The following is a 21,971-nucleotide window of genomic DNA, read 5'->3' on the forward strand; positions in this document are numbered from 1 at the left end:
ATATAAAATTTTTTACAAGAGGGACACCTGGGTGGCTCAGTTGGTTAAGCAGCTGCCTTCGGCTCAGGTCATGATCCCAGGGTCCTGGGATCGAGTCCCACATCAGGCTCCTTGCTCGGCAGAGAGCCTGCTTCTCCCTCTGCCTCTCCCTGCCTCTCTGTCTGCCTGTGCTCGCTCGCTCTCTCTCCCTCTGTCTCTGACAAATAAATAAAATCTTTAAAAAAAAAAAATTTTTTTTACAAGAAGCCAGATACACCCTCTCCCCAAAAACAATCCACACTGTATGAATTCCATTTGTATAAAATTGTACAAAATGAAAACTAATCTATAGTGACAAGATCAGTTGTTGCTTGAAAATCGGGGTTGCTGGATCATGGAGAGGGGCAGGAGGAAAAGACTGTAAAGGGGCATAAGGAAACGTGGGGCCATGAGCATATGTTCATTATCTGGATTGTGGTAATGGCTTCACAGGTGTATACATATGTCAAAACTTAAAAGTTGTACACCCTATATGCACTTTATTGTAGGTCAATTATACCTCAATAAAGCTGTAAAAACATATCATCACAAAATGATCTTTAGGTGACTTCCAACCGATTTCCAACTTCATTTTTTTTTCCATGATTCCTCTTTGATCCCTTTACCACACTCCTTTGAAGAAACATTATTAGCCCCGAGCAAATATCCTTTTGTTCTTAAAAGGCACCAATCCTGGTTTTTCCAACAGAAAATACAAGAAGCGTGTTGGAAATAACCCCCTTCGTCATTATTAAGGATATAGGTCTTTACTTCTCTTCTCCCACATTCACCAAAATCTTACTGGGATCAAATGTCCTGAAAAAAGACCTTTATTCCCTGTTTGAGGCATAAAGAAGAAAAATCAAAAACTTTTCCCAGCAACTTCCAATCTTGTGATATAAATGAAGACCAAGATTTTAAGAGTTGCCTGGCTCCTTTGGGGCTCACCTGGTTATTAATGATTCTGCTCTGTGCCCAAAAAAGGGGGTCTTGGGGTGCCAGGGTGGCTCAGTGGGTTAAGCCTCTGCTTTTGGCTCAGGTCATGATCTCGGGATCGAGCCCCGCATCAGGCTCTCTGCTCAGCACGGGGAGCCTGCTTCCCCACCTATCTCTGCCTGCTGCTCTGCCTACTTGTGATCTCTCTCTCTCTCTCTCTGTCAAATAAGTAAAAATAAAAAATTTTAAAAATCTTTTAAAAAATCTTTAAAAAGGCATATTTTTTCACCTTGGACTGGCTCTCTCACCAACAACAAGCTTGGTAAGAGGACTAAACAAACAGCAATCCAGAGATAGGGAAAGGTGGGTGACTGGGATGGGAGTACTTTTTTTTATCCTACTACAACCCACGACTGCAAAATGAACGAGCCCAATTTTAAAGTACTTGTGATTTCGGACCATTGGTCTACATTCCTGAAAGGTTACATATGAGATAAATGCGGTAACTCTTGTGTGTGCGTTTTTAAGTTGAATCATTATTTTCTCATTCACTTACTATAATGGAACAGATCTTCTTGGGATCGCTTGAATTCTGCTTTGCAATGTACGCGCTCTGTGCTCCGGGGCAGTCCCTTGACTTCTCTAAGCTTCAACTTCCTCCTCTAGAAGGGAGTTGAACTCAAAGGGCTGACCTCAAGATTATATAAAATGAGAACGGGGTAGGGCCTGGTACGTGGAAAGCATTCGATAATGTTTTATGAAATTTGTATTGTAAAATATCTGTTGAAGCCGCATTTCAGAGTCCCTCATCTCTCCTTCTGAGAAGCCTTCATTTGGTCATTCCTCAATACCACGTAACTTGCAGCTTACCCTTCTCTCACGTTCTGTCACATTAATATTGCAAATCTACCAACAGACAAGAACCCATTACGGGAATTTGCTATTTAAAACAGCAACAGCTAATGTTACTGAACACTTTAAAATGGGCCAAACATTGTATGTATTTGTTTTCTTGAAGCATTGGTGACATACAATGTTATGTTAGTTTCAGGTACACGACACAGTGATTTGACAATTCTATATGTGGCTCAGTGCTCACTGTGAGAAGTATACCCACCATCTGTCACCATACAACATTATAACAGTATTATGGACCATGTTCCCTATGCTGTACTTTTCATCTCCATGACTTAATTATTTTATAACTGGAAGTTCATACCTCCTAATCCCTTTCACCTATTTCTCCTGTCCCCCCCACTCACCTCCCTTCTGGAAAGCACCAATTTGTTCTCTGTATTTAAGAGTCTGGCTTTTTGTTTGTTTGCTCATTTGTTGTTTAGATGCCACATATAAGTGAAATCTTATGGCATTTACCTTTCTCTGTCTGACTTACTTCACTTACCATAATATCCACCAGGTCCATCCATGTTGTCACAAGTGGTGAAACTTCATTGTTTTAAGAGTTTATTTGTCAGAGAGAGAGCACAAGGAGAAGGAGCAGCAAAGGCAGAGGAAGAAGCTGGCTCTCCACTGAGCAAGAAGCCCAATGAGGGGCTCAATCCCAGGACTGTGGATCATGACCTCGGTCGAAGACAGAAGCTTAACCAACTGAGCCACCCAGGCGTCCAGAACCTTCATTCTTTTTTAAAGGCTGAGTTATGTTCATTGCATATATATACACACCACATCATCTTTATCCAGTCATCTGTCGGTGGACACTTGGGCTGCTTCCATATCATGGCTATTGCAAATAATGCTTCAATAAACATAGAGGTGCTGTATCTTTTCAAATTAGTGTTTTCCTTTTCTCTGGGTAAATTCCCAGGAGTGGAATTACTGGGTCATAAGGTATTTCTACTTTTAATTTTTTGAGAAAACTGCATACTGCTTTCCACAATGGTCATGTCAATTTGCATTCCTACAAGCAGTGCAAGAGGGTTCCCTTCTCACCACAACTTGGCCAGCACCTGGTATGTCTTGTCTTTTTGAGGCTAGCCATTCTGACAGGTGTGAGGTGTTATCACAGTGTGAGTGTGTGTGTGTATGTGTGTGCGTGCGCGCGCGCGCGCACGCACACACCTTCCTTGATCTGCCATTTACTGCTTGCAACAATCCTAGAAGGGTCGTACTTTTATTACCCCCATTCTACAGATGAAGAAACTGAGGCCCAAACAGATAAATCATTTTGCAAGGTCATACAGTTAATAAGAGGCACAGGGTGGGGTGAAAGGGCAGGATTTGAACCCAGGCAGTCTGACAATGGAGTATCTTCACTCAACCACTTAAAAGAAAGCCCAGAGTTATCTGCTTGATAATGCTGTGTATTGTCAGAAAAATCACAGGAGCCTTAAGAAAGGGATTTTCAGAAATGCTAGATCATCTACTGAAGTTCCTCCTCAGCCTCTAGGCAACACCAGAGTTGAACAACCCAGTCCTGGCAGAAAGCTTCCTGGGAACAGAATCCCACAACTTCTACTCATAGTTCATTCCAAAGTTTAACAGTCAGGAAATTCTTAAATTACAACTAACTCAAACCCTTTATGCTGCAAGCTAAACCCCATTCCTTGGGATGATAAACCCCAATATTTCCATTTCTCTGACTCATTCACTCGACTATGAAACTTATTAAGCATGCCCAGCTGAATTACATACTGAACCACGGAGACAAAAAGCTCTTAGGTATCGACAGGATCAATCCGAAGACCGGCCAGCTGGAAGGAGGGGGGATTTGTAGAGACAGAGATGGGCACACAGAGCCCAGGCAGCCCACCTGTAGCCTTAACCATACAACGCTGAACATCCCAACACAGACTCACCCAGAACAACCCAGGGTGAGTTCCAAGCAGAGATGCCTGGACAACCTACGGCTTTCATTTCCCTGTGTCCTGAATCTGTCCACCACCACCATCTTGCCATCTTCTCTGTGTAAAAGCTTTTCATTTACTGAGCACTGCAATTAAGTGGACTCTTCCTCTGCTGCAAACAAAATAACTTCAGTGGCTGAATTAGAAATGTCCCAATGTGATGCTGCTGAACCGCCAAGGCAGCGGACGACGGGATGCCCTTAGACTAGGACACAGGAGACCTAGATCCCGCTCCCGGAGCCACTGCGCCTTCAGTCCGCATTTACTGAGCACCTACGCATGGGAAGTGCAGACACGGTCCCCGCCCTCAAGGAAACCCACAGTCCAGCCTGGGGGAGACCGCACGCAACGGCCAGCCCTGCGGACCGGTGTTACAAAGGCAGTTAAGCTCCAGATGTTAAGGAAGCGTCGAGGGGACTGTCATCCACCGCGACCCTTGCTTCTCACTGAGCTCAAGATTCTGTTCACCAAAACGGGGATAATTCCTTCTTAAGCTGCTGAATGGTGCTCTGGGGGTCTCAAAGACCAAGGCTCCTGGAAAAGTATAAAGGGCAATTCAAAATAGGGACTGTGTGTGATGAACGACGCACTGGGGCTAATCCACGCTTGAAAAAATGTGCTCCGTTCAGCGGCGCCATAGGCAAGCGCGAGCAGAGGGCAACAGCGGGTGCTACTCGCGGGTACCTGCTCCGAAAAACAACACACTTGACCCAATGAGGGGGAGGGAACCCAGAGCAAATTCCAAAGTTAGAACCTCGGAAGGAGACCCCCTCCGGCACTCAGCACCCGAGGCCACGAGCGTCCTTCCCCCGCGTCACTCTCCAAGTACTCGGCACGGGTCCCCAACCTGGAAACCCTAACTCGAGGTCCTCACGGGCCGGACCGGGGCGCCGGCGCCCTCTGGCGGCCAAGCGCGGACTCTGACAGCTCGGAGGGCGGGGTGTGGGACTGACGACCTAAGGAAAGGGTGTTCTTCTCGCGTGAACTAATGGCGTCATCAAAGCGACGGGCCCGGAAGGAAGTAGCGTGTGGAGGGCGTGGCGGTTTCTACGGTTGCACGGGGGTTCGGAAGAGTACGGAGCGCCTGGAGGGACAGCTTGGTACGCGGCCCCCGCCCCTTAGTGTGCGCACTGGGCCTAGTTGCGGCTCCCGGCCGAAGCTCATCAGCCGTTCTCCGGGGCCCCAGCTCCCGCAGCCTCTCTCCCTCAGGAGCGAGAAAGCCACCCCTTTCTGTTCCATCCCTTCCCCGCGAGCCCCAGGGCGCTAGGGACGCGCGACCCTCTCTCCGAAGAGGGCAGGGAAGGGGCGCGGGTTGAGGGCGGGGTGGGGGTGGGGGCGTTTGCAGAAAGGACGCAGCTGCAGATCGGTAGCTGGAGTCCGCCACGGTAAAATAAGCGCCTCGTAGACGTCTGAGCCCGAGCTGTGTGAGCCCCGGGAGGCAGAATCCACGCCCTGCGCGGGTGGGCCCAGGCACGCCAGACTGTGAACTTTGCTGCCAACCATCGTTTTTCCAGAGCCTTCGTTGTTTAGGAAATGAGTCTCTAGATGCCAGCTCTTTCTTATCCTGGTGCTTGAACGCAGTTGGTCCCAGGATCCTAGTCAGCCCACCCTGGAGAACCCTCTTTCTCCTCTAACCATGGGCCTGGGGGACCTGTCAGGTGCAAAGTGCCAGGCAGGTGTGTGGGAGGGTGTATTCAGAGCCCTCCCCGGTTTGGATCCAAAGGAATAATTGGGAAGGTGGACGAAAGGCCAGAGAATCCCATCATGTGAACTCTGCTCACATGCTGACTCTGTCGCTCCAGCATCTGAAAGGAGTAAATAATGGTTTCCTTTGAAATGGCAGGCAATTAGGACTGGGAGGCTCTGACCAGAATTACATAGCCACAACTGCCTGTCATTTGACATCCTCTGTAATTTGGGCAACATACTGCAGCTGCCTCTCTTCCCTTTTACTAGCATGAGTGACTCCAGTGACAGCACATTCGTGTTCACAGGAAGAGAAGGCTGTGTTCTGAACACTGCCCAACTGGCACTGGTTCTCTCTTGGGGCCCCGCTGTATCTGGAGCAACTGCCTCCTGGGGGAGGTAGGGAATATGATCCCACAGCTGGGGGAGGAGTGGGAATGTTGCCTGAGAACAAGATGAAGAGAGTTGGACATCTAGCCTTGGTACAACAGGCTAGCCATAGTACATCTAGCCATAGTACAACAGGCTGGGCCTGAGCCACTTCAGGGAGCTCAGCTTAGTGGGGTCCTCTCCCCGTTGTGACTTCTCTCCTACGTGTTGGACCACGTTTTCCTGCGTCTTTTTCCCTAGGATACAGGTTCGCTGATGGCTCAGTTGGGAGCAGTTGTGGCTGTGGCTACCAGTTTCTTTTGTGCATCTCTCTTCTCAGCTGTGCACAAGATAGAAGAGGGACATATTGGGGTGTATTACAGGTAAGGAAGAGACAGAAGCTTGCAGCTCCCTGTTAAATGTCTCTTTCCTCGTCACTGTCTAGCAGATTCTGTTGATTATCTGTGTCTGTTGAATAAAGGAGTCGTTTTAGATGGAGCTGTGGTGTCAGTGACCATGAAAGGGACATACACACACACTCTTATATGCATATATAAACGTGACTCTAAAGCTTAATTGTCTTAAGTTGATGCCATGGGTGGTGGACAATAAATGTGTCTAAAGATTTAGAGACAAAATCTAAAGGAAACCAGTGCTTGCAGATCCTCTCTGAAACATTGTTTTCTCTTGCATCCCTCCCCGGAATCTTGGTGCCACAAGGTTACCTCCCATGAGTTCTAGTTCTTGATGGAAACGAGGAGCTAGCCTGCTCTGCTTGTTTATACCCACTCTTGAAAATTAACATTTCAGGAAAAAGGAATCCTTCAGACTGATCTATATCAATCAAGGCAAGACCAAGAGTAGTGATTCTTATAAGAAAGAGGAGCCCATTGCATCTCTGTTGCTGGGTTTTTTTCTTTGTTTGTTTGTTTTGGGGGGGGGGATGCAAAGCAAAGAAACACTTATAAATCTTGGGTTGCTTTCCTCTCAGTAACCTCCGTGACTCAAGTTTTTTGCTTTAAGCCATTATGAACCCCTTATATGTGCCCAAGATGCCTATTCCTGGACTGTCAATAGCAATTTCTAAGTTTCATTGGGCTCCGTTCTCCCCTTTATTTCTCCCCACCTGCTGCTCATTTGTGCCCAAAAAAGGCTTTTAATTTTGTTACCCTTTACATATAACTTGGTTCTGAAGGTCACCCTACTGCCCAAAAAAGGTATGCAGATGATTTTTAAAGCATTCTTAAAATTACTCTTTTGGTTGTTCGTGTCCCTTGACTCCAGTATTAGTGCAGTTAGTCGGTAAATGTATTACCGGACTTAACTGCCCCCCAAGGATTGCCACAAACTCAACGGGTATGACCAAGTAAAACAGACTTCCCCTTCTGTTCAGGATTGCCAGGGATCCTGCTGTCTTCATTCCATTTGGCCCATAAGCCTATTTTTCCTGCCTCGAAAGCATGAATAATGGTTTTGTGTTTTACCATCAGGCTTCCTAGAATGTCAGGGTTGAGCTGAGAGGAAGGGGTCTACGGACATGGCTCGGGCACCTGTCATTCTGTATGAGATGTTTATGGGGGCGTAGAGGAGGTGGGTGCAAATAGTAATTGCTGTCATTGCTAGCTCTTGCTAAACCTCCTCTCTCTCCTCTGCAGAGGCGGAGCCCTTCTGACTTCCACCAGCGGCCCGGGTTTCCATCTCATGCTTCCTTTCATCACATCATATAAGTCGGTGCAGGTGAACTGGGCTTGTGGGGCATGTTTGGGCCTCTGCAGGTTTGGGGTGTTGGCAAACAAATGATTTGGAATTATTTCCCATTAGATGAGTAAATGCCTCTTCAAGGAATGTATATATGTAATGTATCGTGTCTATAGAAAGAATGAGGCCCCATGAACCGCATACTCTGGAGCTTTATTTGATTGTTGAAATGGCTGAATGGGGTCATTGCCTTGACCCATCGGCCCCAGCTGGGAATTATTTCTTCACGTCAAGGTAGAGCCAGAGAAGAATGTGCTGAAGATAAAGAAGGACAGTAGGATGTGTGGGTTTGTGTGTTTTCAGTCACAGGTTACCTAGATAAATGGGAATAAAACATGGTAATTTTGCTGGTTCTTATTTGAACTTATAGATGTGAATGTAATTTGAGGGGTGGGGGGAGAGGAAAGTTGGCCTTGGTGAAGTGGGCTGACATCTAAAGGAAGACTAGGATTAATTATAACAGATAGAAGGCCTGGCTCAGATAGACTAGCCATCTTTGAAGTATGTCCAGCTAAGAGGGATAAGACGTAGAGGATGATTTTTGAACCGACTCAGGAAAATATCCTGGGACAGGAGGAAAATATCCTGGGACACCAGCATTCTCCCTGTTCATTTCTTCTGCCATCTCCGGTGCTCGATGGTTTTCAGAGTGCGTTTGTGCCCAGGATCTTAGGAGTCTCACAGTAGTGCTGAGAAGGGGCTGAGCCAGGTTAAATACAGAATCCTCTAGTTCTAAAACTAGTGAAAGTAGGACAGTGGAGATAAAGCGATCTTAGAACTCCTCATCCAAGTTCTTTTTTTCTTTTTTTGAACGAAACCATTATTACACAGCTAGTGCATATGGTGATTCACTTACAGTGAAGCTGGGGTAGGTACCTTTGTTCCTCTGAGTCAGACACCCTGTGTAAATAAAGAAGATTAGACAGAGTATTCTTGTTTAACAAGGCCAAAGGTCAACCCAGATAACCTCAAGGACCAGGCGATTGGGATTCCAAAACTAAGTTACTTTACTCCTCATGGCCCATTTTATAGCCATTTTATGTCTTCTCTGTCTCTAGACCACACTGCAGACAGATGAAGTGAAGAATGTGCCTTGCGGGACTAGGTAAGCTGCCTGGGGTGAATGGGGTAAGCCTATGTCGGCGGAAGGACTGGCTGTTAGCGCTCACTGTTAGAGACAGTGAAGGGAGAAGCATTCCTTCTCGGTGGTCTTACCAAATTCCCTGCCTCCTTGCTCCCTTGACTCCGATTTGATGAGCACATGTGGTGCCATAGGAAAAATCACAGAAGGTACGCAGGTTCAGGAGGACCTTGAATTCTGTGCTGAGTGTAGGCTTTTTCCGTTATAAGTGAAGATCCACTAAAAGCTCTTAGCAGATAAATGACTTGATAGCTGGGGAATGTTGTAAAGGTAAGGGCTGACCTCAGGGTCTAGAAATCCAAACAGAACACCACTCCAGTGGTCTGGGTGACAAGTAAAGAAGGTCCAAATTGGAATAGAATCACAAACCACCACCACAAGGAAACATTCAGGCAAATCCAGAATTAGGGCATCTCACGGGACAGCTGACCTGGTGGCATCACAGGGAGGAGCTTTGGGTTGGAAAGCAGACCTAAAAGACATAAACAAAGGCATGGTGAGCCTTAATTAGAACTTGGTTCAAAAATACCATCTATGAAAGACGGGGACTGGCTGAGTCAGCTCAGGCAGCCATAAGAGAGGGCCACAGACTGAACGGAAACAGAGTTCAAGGTGCCAGCAGGCTTCATCTCTGGTGAAGCCTCTTTTCCTCGCTTGCAGATGGTGACTTTGCAGTGTCCTCACGTGGCCTTTCCTGGGTGCAAACAGGCAGAAAATCTCTGGTGTCTGCCCCTTTTCCTTTACCAGTCCAATCGGGTTGGGGACCTACCCCTATGACTTCATGGAGTCTTAATTACCACCTTATGGCCCTGTCTAACCCAATACAGTGACAGGGGGCTTTTAAGAGTTTCGGCAAATGGACTTTTGGAGGGCGCACAATTCAGTCCCTAACAGGAACAACAGGAAACTGGAATAAGGATCTGGTATTAGAGGCCGTTGAGAAATTATTGTTAATTTTCTTAGATTTGGGACATAGAAGGATGTCATTATACCTCAGTGCATGTTGCTCACTGACATGTTAAGGGAGAAAGAGTATCATGACGGCAACTCACTTTGAAATGTTCAGCATAAAAGGCAGAGCAATCTGTAAGGTAAATGTTAGCGATTGCTAAATGTAGGTGTTCATGTATGCATGTGAGTTGTATTGTTCTTTCAGCGTTTCTGTATGCTTAAAATTATTTCTTATGAATATGTGCCAGGAGAGGGAAGTGCTGAACCAAAGTGATGGTCAAGACAAAGGGAGAAACAGTGACCATTGAGTCCCACGGTGGCCTTCTAAATGCTGAGAAATCCTTCACTTTTCTTTTCCCATCAAAAGGCATTGCAGATTCAGCAGATACGAACTGTCCTCTTCCTAGTGGCACCCAGAAGTTTTACTTTTCTCCTTATGGAGATACTTTGAGGAGGTGTGGTTTCTCGGGAGATGGTGTTCTTGCTCTAAGCTTGGAAGATTCCTACTTGGAGATCTCGTGCCTTCCGGCCTCCCGTGAACTCCTCTGCTCCTTTTCTGCCAGGTCACACACCTGATGCCATCACCTAGAGACGGCACTCTGTTCCAGAGCCTACTGGTGACTTCTTTCTTCCTTCTTCCCCCAACAGTGGTGGTGTGATGATCTACTTTGACCGAATTGAAGTGGTGAACTTCTTGGTCCCAAATGCAGGTACGTTTTTCCAGTTGACCTTCACCACCGACTTGCTTTGCCCAGCATGTTCCCCCCATCCGCACTGCCACCCCGCGTCTGTCTCAGCACCTCCGGCGGGGAGAGCTGCTGTGTCTGAGAAAGGGAGTCCTGCCTTTTCTGACTGCAGTCCTGCCTTCCCTCCCAGTGTATGACATCGTGAAGAACTACACTGCTGACTACGACAAGGCTCTCATCTTCAATAAGATCCACCACGAGCTGAACCAGTTCTGCAGTGTGCACACCCTTCAGGAGGTCTACATAGAGCTCTTCGGTAAGAAAGCCTCTGCTGGCCGTAGCATGCCTCCACCGCTGTACCCGCCACCGCCTACTTCTGAGCTATCGTAGGGGAGGATGGGTTCCCAGGGATAGGAAGTGTCAAAGAAGCCAGTGCCTGGGAACTGGTCCCAAGCAAACTTCTAGAAAATGTTGATGACAGTGGCAGAAGGTCATGAAAGCCGGTGAGCCTTGCGCACAGGCGTACATGGACTAGAGGACTCCTGGCCCGAATCAGAGGACTGGAAGGCAGAGCATTGCGACTATCCCTAAAACAGCCTTCTGTAATGAAGACAGAGTCCATTCTAGAAGAACCTTAGAGATTATCCACCCCAAAACCCTCATTTTCAGGTGAGGGGACGAAGGCCCAAAAAGGAAGTTTTAGAACTATTTCTTAGCAGAGCTGAGGCTAGACCCCCCCTCTCCTGGCTCTCGCTTCAGAGTGCTTCTCTGTCCGCCACACTGAAAGAAGGGCCTCCAGGAGAGGTGAGGAGGACAGTGGGGCTCACATTTAATTCTAGAAGCGGGACAAGGACCAGAGCTGCTTAAAGTTCCTAGTTTCCTGAAGCCTGCATGCATAGAGATGAATAGGAAAACACTTAAAAGAATCCACATGCTTACGTACACACTTTTTGAGCTTTTTTACCAGTCAGAGTAAACATAGCCTGACTTCAGCAACAAGAGAAAGAAACAGTTCAGTAATTGTTCGAGCTCTTTTGTGGTTAAGTGTTCTCTTGAAGCTTGCTGCCAGAAGTTTTCTAGTGGCCAGTGCTAAGAGTAAATGATAGTACAACTATTCCTGATACTAGGACTGGACAATGTCTCTTCCCAGGACTCTTCATTAAAAAGGACCCTGATAGAATGTTTCGCAGAGTAGATAGGAGCGGGGAGGGACCCCTGGTGCTGCCCATGAGTTCAGTGAGGGAGCCCCTTGCCCACATTTCTGATTCGGGTCGTCTTCAGAATCACTTCTAATTTCTCTGCAATAGAAAATAAATCTAAATTCACTTTACAGGGTTTGAATTCAGCATGCTTTAAAGAAAAATTCTGTGAATTTGCTATTACTAGTTTTTTGGTTTTTGGTTTTTGGTTTTAACTTCAAACTAAGAGCACTTTATAAAATAGCTTTCGTTTTCTCAGGGCGCCTGGGTGGCTCAGTCATTAAGTGTCTGCCTTTGGCTCAGGTCATGATCCCAGGGTCCCGGGATTGTTCCCCACATTGGGCTCCCTGCTTGGAGGAAAGCCTGTTTCTCCCTCTCCCACAACCTCCTGCTTGTGTTCTTTCACTGTGTCTGTCTCTGTCAAGTAAAGAAATAAAATCTTAAAAAAAAAAAAAAAAGTATTTAGTTTCTCTCTAGCCCTGGTTTTAGAACTTGTGCAATTAAAAGAACACTTTAAAGCGTTTGAAACAACAAGAGACAAAGGACTGTAACTTCCATGAAGAGAAAATGAAAATATGAAATTGTTTTGCAATAGAAAACTTCTTACTGTCTGGGCACCTGGCAGGCTCAGTCGGTGGAGCACACAACTCTTGATCTCGGGATCGTGGGTTCGAGCCCCACACTGGATGTAGAGATTACTTAAAAATGAAATCTTTAAAAAAGAAAAAAAAAAATTCATATTGCCCAAGAGATGAACTTAGTAGCTTAGTGAAACTTCTTGTACAGTGAAGCTGGGAAAATGTAATTGCTTTGAAATTTTCTTTCTTTTTAAAGTTACATCTTTCAAGCAAAAACACTGCCTTGGTTAGAACCTATTTGTGTCTGTAAAGGAGGAATTCATGTCTCTACTCCCATTCCTAAAACGTGGGAGGTTTTCCACTAGCTGTGTCTGTCCTCTCAGGACTCATGGCCCTGACTTCCCTCCCACATGACTGTGTAATTCTCATCCCTGCTTACGCTGATGCCTCCTCTATGCCTGTCCTACAAAACACTACGTAGTTCTTATTCAGCAATGACCTGTGGCAATCTCTTTGTGTAATGTAACCTAATCTGCATTTATTTGCATGACTATAATGTATAAACAACTTATTACCGATATTACTTTCATAATAAACCACCTAACAACATATTTCTTTTTTTTTTAATATTTTATTTATTTATTTGACAGAGAGATCACAAGTAGGCAGAGAGCCCTGCAGGACTCCATCCCAGGACCCTGAGATCGTGACCTAAGCTGAAGGCAGATGATTAATCCACTGAGCCACCCAGGTGCCCTGTGGCAAAATATTTCTTCCAGATTTTCCTGGAAAGTTATGAGCCCAGGACCACGGTTGTCTGCTTTAAGTCAGATATAATTTGGCCTAATAAATGACTATTTATTATTAACTTAGGGAGGGCACAGAACATCTCAAAGTTTGGTTGGTATCCTATTAAGAAAAAAAATATGAAATGTGATGTTTATCTGTGGCTGTCAAGTTGTTAAACACATACTAGGTCTGAGGTGCTGCCTTCTGGGCATTTCTCCCTCATGCTAAGAGGCTTGTGAGAGCATATCCAGTGTGTGGAAACGTTAAAATCTCTTGCTTACCGATCAGACAGTTGAAGATAGTGTTGTTTTAAAGCATAAAACAGCCCTAAAAATTAAAGCATAGTAATTAAACAAATGTATTATTTTGGCTCCTAACTAGCATGAACACATTACTGAACTTCTGTGGGCCTCAGTCTGGCCGGAGTTCCACTTGCCATTCCTCAGAGGCCCCTGTTTTTTGGGCACTAGTGGCCAAAAACAGCCACTTAAAGTGGGTGGCATCTGACAGGGAGGTGATTCAATTCGGATGTCCTAACCTGGTTCTGTGGAGTCTTCTCAGCACCGTCCAAGGTCTTACCGAGGACCTCCTGGGCAGGGCTCAGGAAGAGAAGGCCCGGCCAGAGAGGGCAGCTATGGGGGCTGTAGGATCCCGGCCACAAAGAGGGGGGGTTGGGAGGGGTTGTCAGAGCTCTTCCTACACTTGCCTGTGAAACAGCTCCCATGTGAATTCCACACAGAGCAATCAGGGCCAAAGCAAACGACTATCAAAAGACTCGGGCTCATTTCCAGAACCATAAATTTTCATTTTCCCCACTGTGTTCTTTGATGGAGTTCTTAATGGAAATAGTCTTCCTTGGGGCTTTCGTTGACGTCAGAGTCTATTTTTCTTTTAGAAACTTCTCAAATGACTGGATTTCAATGGCTTGGCTCTCTCCGAAATACCTAGCATAGCCACTCCACCTTCCTTCCTCTCAAAAACAGGCTGCCTGGCTTCTCTTTAGCTGCTATTGTCTAGGAAAAGGCTGCCGCCTGACTCAAGAAATGTGCAAGACTTGTTTGTCCTTTTTCTTATTAAAGCTCAGTTTCCTTTTGGGCAAGGTTGCTATTTTCATTTTTTAAGTTTTTTTTTTTTTTTTTTTTTTTTGACAGATCACAAGTAGGCAGAGCAGCAGGCAGGGAGGGGGAGGGGAAGCAGGCTCCCCACTTGATCCCAGGACCCTGAGATCATGACCTGAGCCGGTTAGAGGCCTAACCCACTGAGCCACGCAGGTGCCCCTAGGTTGCTATTTTCTACAGCCTCCGTGATTTTATGTGGAGGCCACAGGAAAAGGATGCTCTCACATCCAGCTTGCACAGAGTGGCTGCAGAGGCATGTTTCTTTGAAAGATGTGCCAAGGATCTTCAGATTTCTGGGCTCTGATAAGCCCTCTGCCTTGGAAAGCCCTTTGGCCCGTAGGGTGCATTCTTGAGCTGGTGGTATAGTTTGTGCTCTACCCCCATGCTTTCCTCCACCCTATATGTAACCACAACTCTTGCCGTCTTTCTTGATTCCAGATCAGATTGACGAAAACCTCAAGCTGGCTTTACAACAGGACCTGACCTCCATGGCCCCTGGGCTTGTCATCCAAGTAAGCATGGCCACAGTGGGAGCCTGCTCTGCTGAAGGGGCATCCCCCCCCTTCCAGAGGATGTCCTTTTTGTGCAGGAAGATGAAGGGCCAGTGGGCGGTGCTTCTGTCCCTCCCCACCCTCACCTTCCTGTGCTGTTTTCCTCCTCCAGGCTGTGCGGGTGACCAAGCCCAATATCCCTGAGGCGATCCGCAGAAACTACGAGTTGATGTGAGTATTTCTGCTGCCCAAGCTACACCCACCACTCTCGCCCGCCCCGCCCCCACCTCATCCCATCCCAAAGTTAACTGAAGCCGCGCCAGGAGCTCATTGCCTTCTTGAGTATTCGTTACAGCCCATCACTCTGCGAGATGGAGCAGGTGCGTCTGGATGGTCACCTGGGCTCCGTAGCTGTGGTGGAGAGCCACAGGAGAAGCCCTTCCCAGCAGTGCTGCTTTTTACAGGGCCAGGGGACATTGTGCTTCCTGGGTCATATCAAAGACGATAGGAGCAAAAGGTGTTTAAGTGGGCAGGCAGGTGCATTTTACCAAAGTAAATTATACTTTATTTCCCACAAATGAGTTATTTTGGAGGTGAAAGAGAGCCGTGTTACTGTCTGCAACAGACCTGCTTTTCCCTGGGACATTGAACAGCCTTCCAGGAGACAGGACAAACTCAGTTTGCCTCTCCTCAGCGGAAGTCTGGCTTCTCTGGGAGACAGTGAAGTTCCTCAGTAGCTTCTTCTATGGTGGCCTCACAGCTTTTTTTTCCCCCATCAGGGAAAGTGAGAAGACGAAGCTTCTCATTGCAGCACAGAAACAGAAGGTGGTGGAGAAGGAAGCTGAGACGGAGCGGAAGAAGGCCCTCATCGGTCTGAATGTGGTTCTGCGATCCCCTCACATGGCAAAGGGGGCTGGTGGGGGTGGTGGGAAGCTGAGAGGTAGCCTCGGGCACTGTTAGATCACACAGCCCTCCAAACCCTTGCTGGGGCGCAGGAGTGGCATTCGTACTCCCAGAAACAGAGTGGAAGTCATCAGATCACAGCTAGGGGCAGTGCATTTTGAGTCTCTCCTTACGTTTGAAATGAAAAGAACCTTTTTCATAATGCATAAACGGATAATAAGAATGGCTGATAACCTGTCGAGCAGGTATCATGGGTCATGTACTTTTCTAAGCACTTACATGTGCTCACATGTACTCCTTACAACCACCAGGTGACATAAGTTCTATCGTTAACCTCATTTTCCCGAATCAAAGACCAGAGGGTTTAAATAACGTGCCCAGGGTCGTATGGCAAGTAACTGGTAGAAACGGGATTCAACCCCAGGGACTCTGTCCAGAACCTGGTTCGTAACCACTACACTGGATTATCAACAGTGACTAACTGCTTCCCAAAGTGAAGTGGTAGGGAGAAACTGTTTGGAGAGTATCTTACTCCTTAGCCTATTTGTTCAGGAGAAATACCCTTGTGACAGGAGAGGTGAGAGCCTGCTCCTCGCTTCTGTCATGGGGCCCAGGTCTCTCCGTTTACTGTCTTGTGCCGATGTCGTGGTACTGCCCTCACTGGTACAGCCCACCTGTGCCCCTCGCGGGGCTCTCCTTCTGAGCTAACCCACCGGCCTGCATCAGAGACTCGTGAAGGGTCAAAGAGTCCAGCTTTTGAAATACCAAAGCTCTGAGCCTTTTCTCAACTTTCTTCCTGTAGAGGCAGAAAAAGTGGCTCAGGTCGCAGAAATCACCTATGGGCAGAAGGTGATGGAGAAGGAGACGGAGAAGAAGATTTCAGAAATTGAAGGTGAGCACAGATGACGTGACCCTCGGGCCCCACCTTGTGACAAGGGGGTGAGACGGTCATTTCCTTCATACTTTCATCTTTGTTCTAAGATGTGATGATTTCTTTGGAAAATCACTTTTTCTCTGTGCTTTGAGTCGACTTTGGGGGAGATACGGGCCAGGCTGGCATCAGTTTTCCATTTCAGAGAGCGTTCGCTCACTCAGCAGACGTCCACTGCGTGCGGCTAGGCGCACTCATGTGATGCCTAAGGAAAAAGGAAATCACTGAAGGTCCTGCTCTCTGGCAAGGGTCTCAGAGCCTAGGAAGTGAGCAAAGAGGTGAGGCCAGAACTGCAGCTCCTCCCTGTGCCTTCCGTAGCCCCCGTGCACGTCAGCAAACACCACAGCAAACACCTGTCATGAATACCAAGGCAGCTGTGAAAGGGACACCTTTTCAGCACCAATAGCACTGGAGCTGGAGAAGGTTTTCTCTGCTGGCTTTTCTGAACTCTGTTCACCTTCAGTTCCCTGCCCCTAAGCCCTCAGCTCGTTCCCACCACCTACCCTTTCCTTCATGTGGTGCCTTAAATCAAGCAAATTCTAGGACAAAAATGGGCCCTTGAGGCCCACCTTCCAAGTCCTATGCCCACTTGGACTCACTGTGGGACCTGTCAGGCTTTGAGAAGGCCTGGTAAGGAGCCAGCTAGGATTTTACAGGTCAGTGGCTCCTCATTAGGGAGCTCTTGGCAAAACAAGACATTCTTATTTCTTGTAAAAACATGTCATCAGGTGCTCAGGCCACTTGACAGCCACCTGCAGCCAGCACCCCTGCCAGACTCCACCCTCCTTCCGCCCAGGGTCTCGCTGGGGGTGGGCAGGAAGAACCCACCCGCAGACTGGCTGTCCTTACCAGGCTTTTGGCTACAGATATCGCTCACGGGAGGCTGGCCTCATTCCCAGGGCAAGGGAGTAAGCAAAAGTTTTGCATCAGCTCGACAGAAAGCGCATCTCATCAGATTGAGGAAAAGTGTCGCACGCGCAGTGGAGGTTGAAATAGGACTTTGTCCAAACAGGTGTTGGTCTGGACCGGGGTGTATAGTGGCCTTGTTTAGAGTTGTGCCAGCTTGCTCACTGTTAACAAGGACCTTTTTGAAATGAGCGATGGAAATAAAAAGGGAAACAAAGTTGGAGAGGGACCGAGCTGTTTCTTTAGGTGGGGTCACCTCCAGCTGGGCTCCTGGGGCTTTTGCTGAGCCCCGCAAGAGGGATGAGGTGGAGAGCTCTGAGGCTCGAGGTGGGGGCAGGCCCCATGCGGCTTCCACGCAGAGGAGCGGCAAGAGGAGTCAGTGCGGGGAAACAGAAGCATCGGTGGGCTGCAGTGCTTCTCCGGAGCCTGCTGTCAGAGAGGTTGCTGGGCACAGCAGCGGCCTTGCTCATCTTTAGTCCCCACCGCAGGGGGATGCCATCCAGGCACCTCCTCATCATGGTTGATTTTCAACCACGACTTGTGAAATAGGGAAAAACTCCTCTTTCCGTATTTTGCAACAGAGGAAACCAAAGCACAGAGGCAAAAAAAAAAAAAAAAACCTCGGTCTCCCCGAGGTCACAGAGGCAGACAGGGGAAGGGCCCAGGGCCCAGTGTTCTGGTGGCCTCTGCCCTGCACTCGCTGCCCTGTTGCCCACAGATGCTGCGTTCCTGGCCCGGGAGAAGGCGAAGGCCGATGCGGAGTGCTACACCGCTATGAAGCTGGCCGAAGCCAACAAGGTAAAACCCTGGGCCACCTGGGGAGGGGAAAGTCTATTTGGCCTTGCACTAATGTTGTCTGAGAGCTCCGGATGTCGGATGGCTGCCACCGGCAAAGGCCCTCCTGGCCAGAAGGGATGGCCGCTGTGCTGTGGGGCACAGGGGCTGCCCATCCCCTGAGCCGAGCTTCTGCAGAAGTTGTATCATCGTGTGAAACAGAAACTCCTCAGACTGGCAGCTCTGACCGCGCAGATCCATTAGTGCCCCGTCACTCGGAGAGCCGTGAGGCCTGGAAGAGTCCAGGGGGCGCACTGCTTGGACAGAGACCCTCTGTGAAGGGTGCCCCCCAGAGCTGTCCCGGATCGGACTCCACCTGGGCTCTGCTTTGTTTCTTCCAGCTGAAGCTGACGCCGGAGTACCTGCAGCTGATGAAGTACAGAGCCATCGCTTCCAACAGCAAGATTTACTTCGGCAAAGACATCCCGAACATGTTCGTGGACTCTGCAGGCGGTCTGGGCAAGCAGTTCGAGGGGTTGGCTGACAAGCTGAGTTTCGATGATGAGCCCTTGGACGTAGACCCGGAGGAGAATTGAAAGTTTTTGTATACAACCTCAGATGACACTTACAAGAGATCTTTATTTTTGAATGATGAACCGGGATGCTCCTCCCTCCCACACTACCTGCTTTGACTCTCTTCCACATTCTGTGGAGCAAAAAGAAGAAATGGATTTAAATCTATTCCCCTTCCTGGGAAGGGAGGGCTGGGATTGATGATTTGGGGTCTTATTCAGGTAAGCGGGTCATGTGACTTCTGTTAAGATGGGCGAATCGTGGGTTTGACCTTTGCCCTCCAGACACTCATTTTAGCCCTTTGACGCTGGCGTAAGGAGGGATTTGATCATTACGGAGGGGGAGAGATAGAGGGTGTGGCCTCCAGGTGATTTGCTTTTCCCCATTTGGGGAAAGGCAGCCCAATTTTCTCACCTCTGCCTCCAAGGATGCCTGTGGGGAAGGCTCAGCCGCTGAGTAGCTGTGTGCTTGTGAGTCTGCCCTGAGCTGGGGGCAGCAGCTGCCGAGAACGATGGGCTTTGCTGGTATTTCTGGCGGCACATGGGAGTCGTTTTGGCAGCGCGCTCTCTGGAGCTCTCACAAGGAAGGACTGGTGCTAGGTTTTGCAAGCTTCTCTCTCCTACCCTCCCCACCCCAGGGCTTAAAAAGCAGCGATTTCTGACTACATTCCAGAGTCCGGGTTTGGGCATCACCCACAATTCTTCTTAAAACTCTTCACCTGTTCTGTGATTTTTTTTTTTCCCCTCTCGAATCTCTTCGTTGATTTCACTCAGCATTAGGAAGATAGGCACAAACAACCCAAGTGTCTTACTAGCTGCTCAAGGGGGTCGCTCTGTCTCTCAGCCAGCGTGGTACCTGCTTGGCAAAGTGCATGTGTTCCTTGAGGCCTGGCATCTTTCTCACCATGGAGGTTCTCTGTCCAAGAGCGCCTCTGGGGACGGAGGAAAGACACCCGAAGGATCTCCTGGTCTTACAGCCTACAGGCAGTCGGTCTGACGGAGTGATAAAAAGGGAACCCGCTAGTAGCATGTGTTTTGAAGTCTAGGGCGCCAGCAGCCACACAGGGGTCAGACCGAATGTCCTACCTCCAGAGACAGTTGTGAGGTACACATCACGAGCTCATGCCCAGGTCCCTGGCTTGGAAGGGCTGCATCAAAATCTGTTCGAATGGTTTGGGGTGGTTTTTGTTGGTTGGTTTGGTTTTGTTTTGTTTTTCCCCATTTCTAGTTAGGAAAATTTTGTGTCATTCTGGGAGATTTGGGATGGAGAAGACCAACCGTGAAAGGAAGGTTTTCTTATATCCTGAAATCAGAGGGAGGAGGTGGGTTCCAGCTTATGTAGGCCGTGAGCTGTGTACCAGACTGTGACGTTAACTCCCCTTTCACTTGCAGGCGTGTTGGTCTTCTCCATGACAAACTCCGGCTTAGGGTCTGGCCTTGTTATTAGCTGCCCCCCCCACCACCACTACCAAAGAAACTACCACGGTACCCCTTTTCCCTCAGCAAAACTATGAACCATACCTTCTGGCACAGATGCCCACCTCATTTTTGGTCCCGTGCCCAGACTTCTGCTTTATTGGATGGCCCCAGAATTCGGGCCAGCTTGCTCCCAGGTAGCACCAGGCTTGTCGAGAGTTTGGGGAGCATGCAGCCTGCTTAGGTAGAAACATGTTAACTCCTCTTAATTCAAGCATTGCCCTTACCTGTTCTCATTTCTGGGACTTAAGAATTCTCACACCAGTGGTCCTGGTCACACTTCGTGCAAGCAGCCCACTGTTCCTGGCAATGATGGTTTTTTTGTGCTCGAAAGTGCTTGCAGAAGAGCCTCCCAAGGCCAACATAGGTATCCATTATTAAGATCTTCTCACCCTCCTCCCATTTCGATGCCATTAATCCCTTGTTGGGAACAACATGACACATGACATCTAGTATCCCCATACATATTTTTCTGCTTCCTCTACTCTGAGATTTGCTGCCTAGGCCTCAGAAAACACTACTTCAATAGAACAAAAAGCAAGGATCTCTCCACCTCTCAATAGCACGTTTGCTCAGGTTCTTCTCTTGAAAGCCCAATACTAACATCCTGTGACAGCTTGACCCTTGCACTTGATAAACTTTAACCACAAAAGAGCCTCGAAGTCAAATCCTGCTGCCCCTGCCTCCCTCAATGCTAATGTTGCTTCCTCTTTGAACAAAAAATAGAAATGTCATAGTGCCCCTCCGTTTAAATTCCGCGGTTAGCTGCACCCATCCTGAATAGTAAAATCATGGAAGTCAGCAGTTTCCTCAGCACGGGACGACTAACCAATCTGTGTGATTCTGTGTCTTCAGCACTCACTAGAAAATCTGATCTTAAAACATTGGAATCCTAAACATGTAAAATGTGACAGCCTACACATTTGTAGGCAGTAAAGTCATGGCTGCTATTTGTAAATGGAACTTCTATCAAAATACGTAACTTTATAAAATTCAGTTTTTGTAGGATTTTTCCAAGGAAAAGGCACCTTGGTTGAATATTTCTCATTAAACTTTACAGAAGTGGTTCCTATTCGTACTGTTTTTAATCACTTTTTTAATATAAGGACAGAATATTTGCAAGGAAGCCAAAGTTTGTTAATAGTTTTTATAAGACTAAAATAAAATAAATATGAAGGGATCTGTGGTCATATTAACTTGAAGGAGGAAAAATATAATTGAAAGAATTTTGGCAATATATTGACTCCAAAAAAAAAAAAGTTGTTTTCTAAATGATCTGTTGTAATTTCTTTGGGTCCATATATCTTTCAGCACTGTTGGCTTTGCCATTTACAGAGAGTAAGTAGTGAAAGTAAGGTCATCATCTTACTGACTTCACATTTTAAGTTTGATTGAAGATAAACTTCAATCCTCAGTTGAGAATAAACCTGTATGTTGACTAGTGGCTGCTCTGTGTCTGTGAACTTAACGGGCTACTTCATTAGTTCTACTTGGTAGGGTCCAAGCCACTCTTCTATTGCTTCCTTAGAAAGGAAGTAATAGTCAATCAGCTTGTGTTTGTAATTTCAGTTTCTTTTTATTTCTGCTTTTGTGTAAGCTGGTGATTGAATAATCAAAAGTAATTCTACTTTCAAAGAGCCCCAGCAGTTTAATGACCCCCTCTGTAAATGAGAAATGATTCTTGTTATATTAATCACTCTATAAATAATGTGCTGGATTAATTACCTTGGGTTGATAGCTGGAGGAATTGTTTTAGACAACACTAAAGGTGTGAATTTATATGTTTTATTTTCAGTCTTGATAAATAAAATCATTCTTCTTTGTA

At 47.3% G+C, this 21,971-nt stretch overlaps 1 protein-coding gene across 3 annotated transcripts; it reads left to right on the forward strand.

The window, feature by feature from the left end:
- Positions 1-4,817: 4,817 nt before the first annotated feature.
- ERLIN2 (ER lipid raft associated 2) lies at positions 4,818-21,971 on the forward strand. Of its 3 annotated transcripts, none has more exons than XM_059384016.1 (13): positions 4,828-4,918; positions 5,775-5,903; positions 6,135-6,256; positions 7,529-7,610; positions 8,690-8,736; positions 10,372-10,433; positions 10,600-10,725; positions 14,532-14,605; positions 14,757-14,815; positions 15,364-15,455; positions 16,290-16,379; positions 18,043-18,122; positions 18,500-21,971. In XM_059384016.1, the coding sequence occupies exons 3-13, from the start codon at positions 6,150-6,152 to the stop codon at positions 18,692-18,694; spliced, it is 1,014 nt and encodes a 337-aa protein (XP_059239999.1). In that variant the 5' UTR covers positions 4,828-4,918; positions 5,775-5,903; positions 6,135-6,149; the 3' UTR covers positions 18,695-21,971. The 3 variants fall into 3 exon arrangements, with proteins under 3 accessions (XP_059239997.1, XP_059239999.1, XP_059240000.1); XM_059384017.1 differs by lacking the exon at positions 4,828-4,918 and adding an exon at positions 5,135-5,203; XM_059384014.1 differs by lacking the exon at positions 5,775-5,903 and having other exon boundaries at positions 4,818-4,918.

This window comes from Mustela nigripes, chromosome 18 (assembly GCF_022355385.1).
Source record: "Mustela nigripes isolate SB6536 chromosome 18, MUSNIG.SB6536, whole genome shotgun sequence".
Lineage (NCBI taxonomy): Eukaryota > Metazoa > Chordata > Mammalia > Carnivora > Mustelidae > Mustela > Mustela nigripes.

What these genes read in the sequence shown, in the direction of transcription:
- ERLIN2 (XM_059384014.1), top strand. Translation starts at nt 6,150, where the DNA reads ATGGCTCAGTTGGGAGCAGTTGTGGCTGTGGCTACCAGTTTCTTTTGT. An exon ending in CTTCTTGGTCCCAAATGCAG is followed by an intron (nt 10,434 to 10,599) that starts GTACGTTTTTCC and finishes CTTCCCTCCCAG; the next exon opens with TGTATGACATCGTGAAGAAC. An exon ending in GGTCTACATAGAGCTCTTCG is followed by an intron (nt 10,726 to 14,531) that starts GTAAGAAAGCCT and finishes TCTTGATTCCAG; the next exon opens with ATCAGATTGACGAAAACCTC.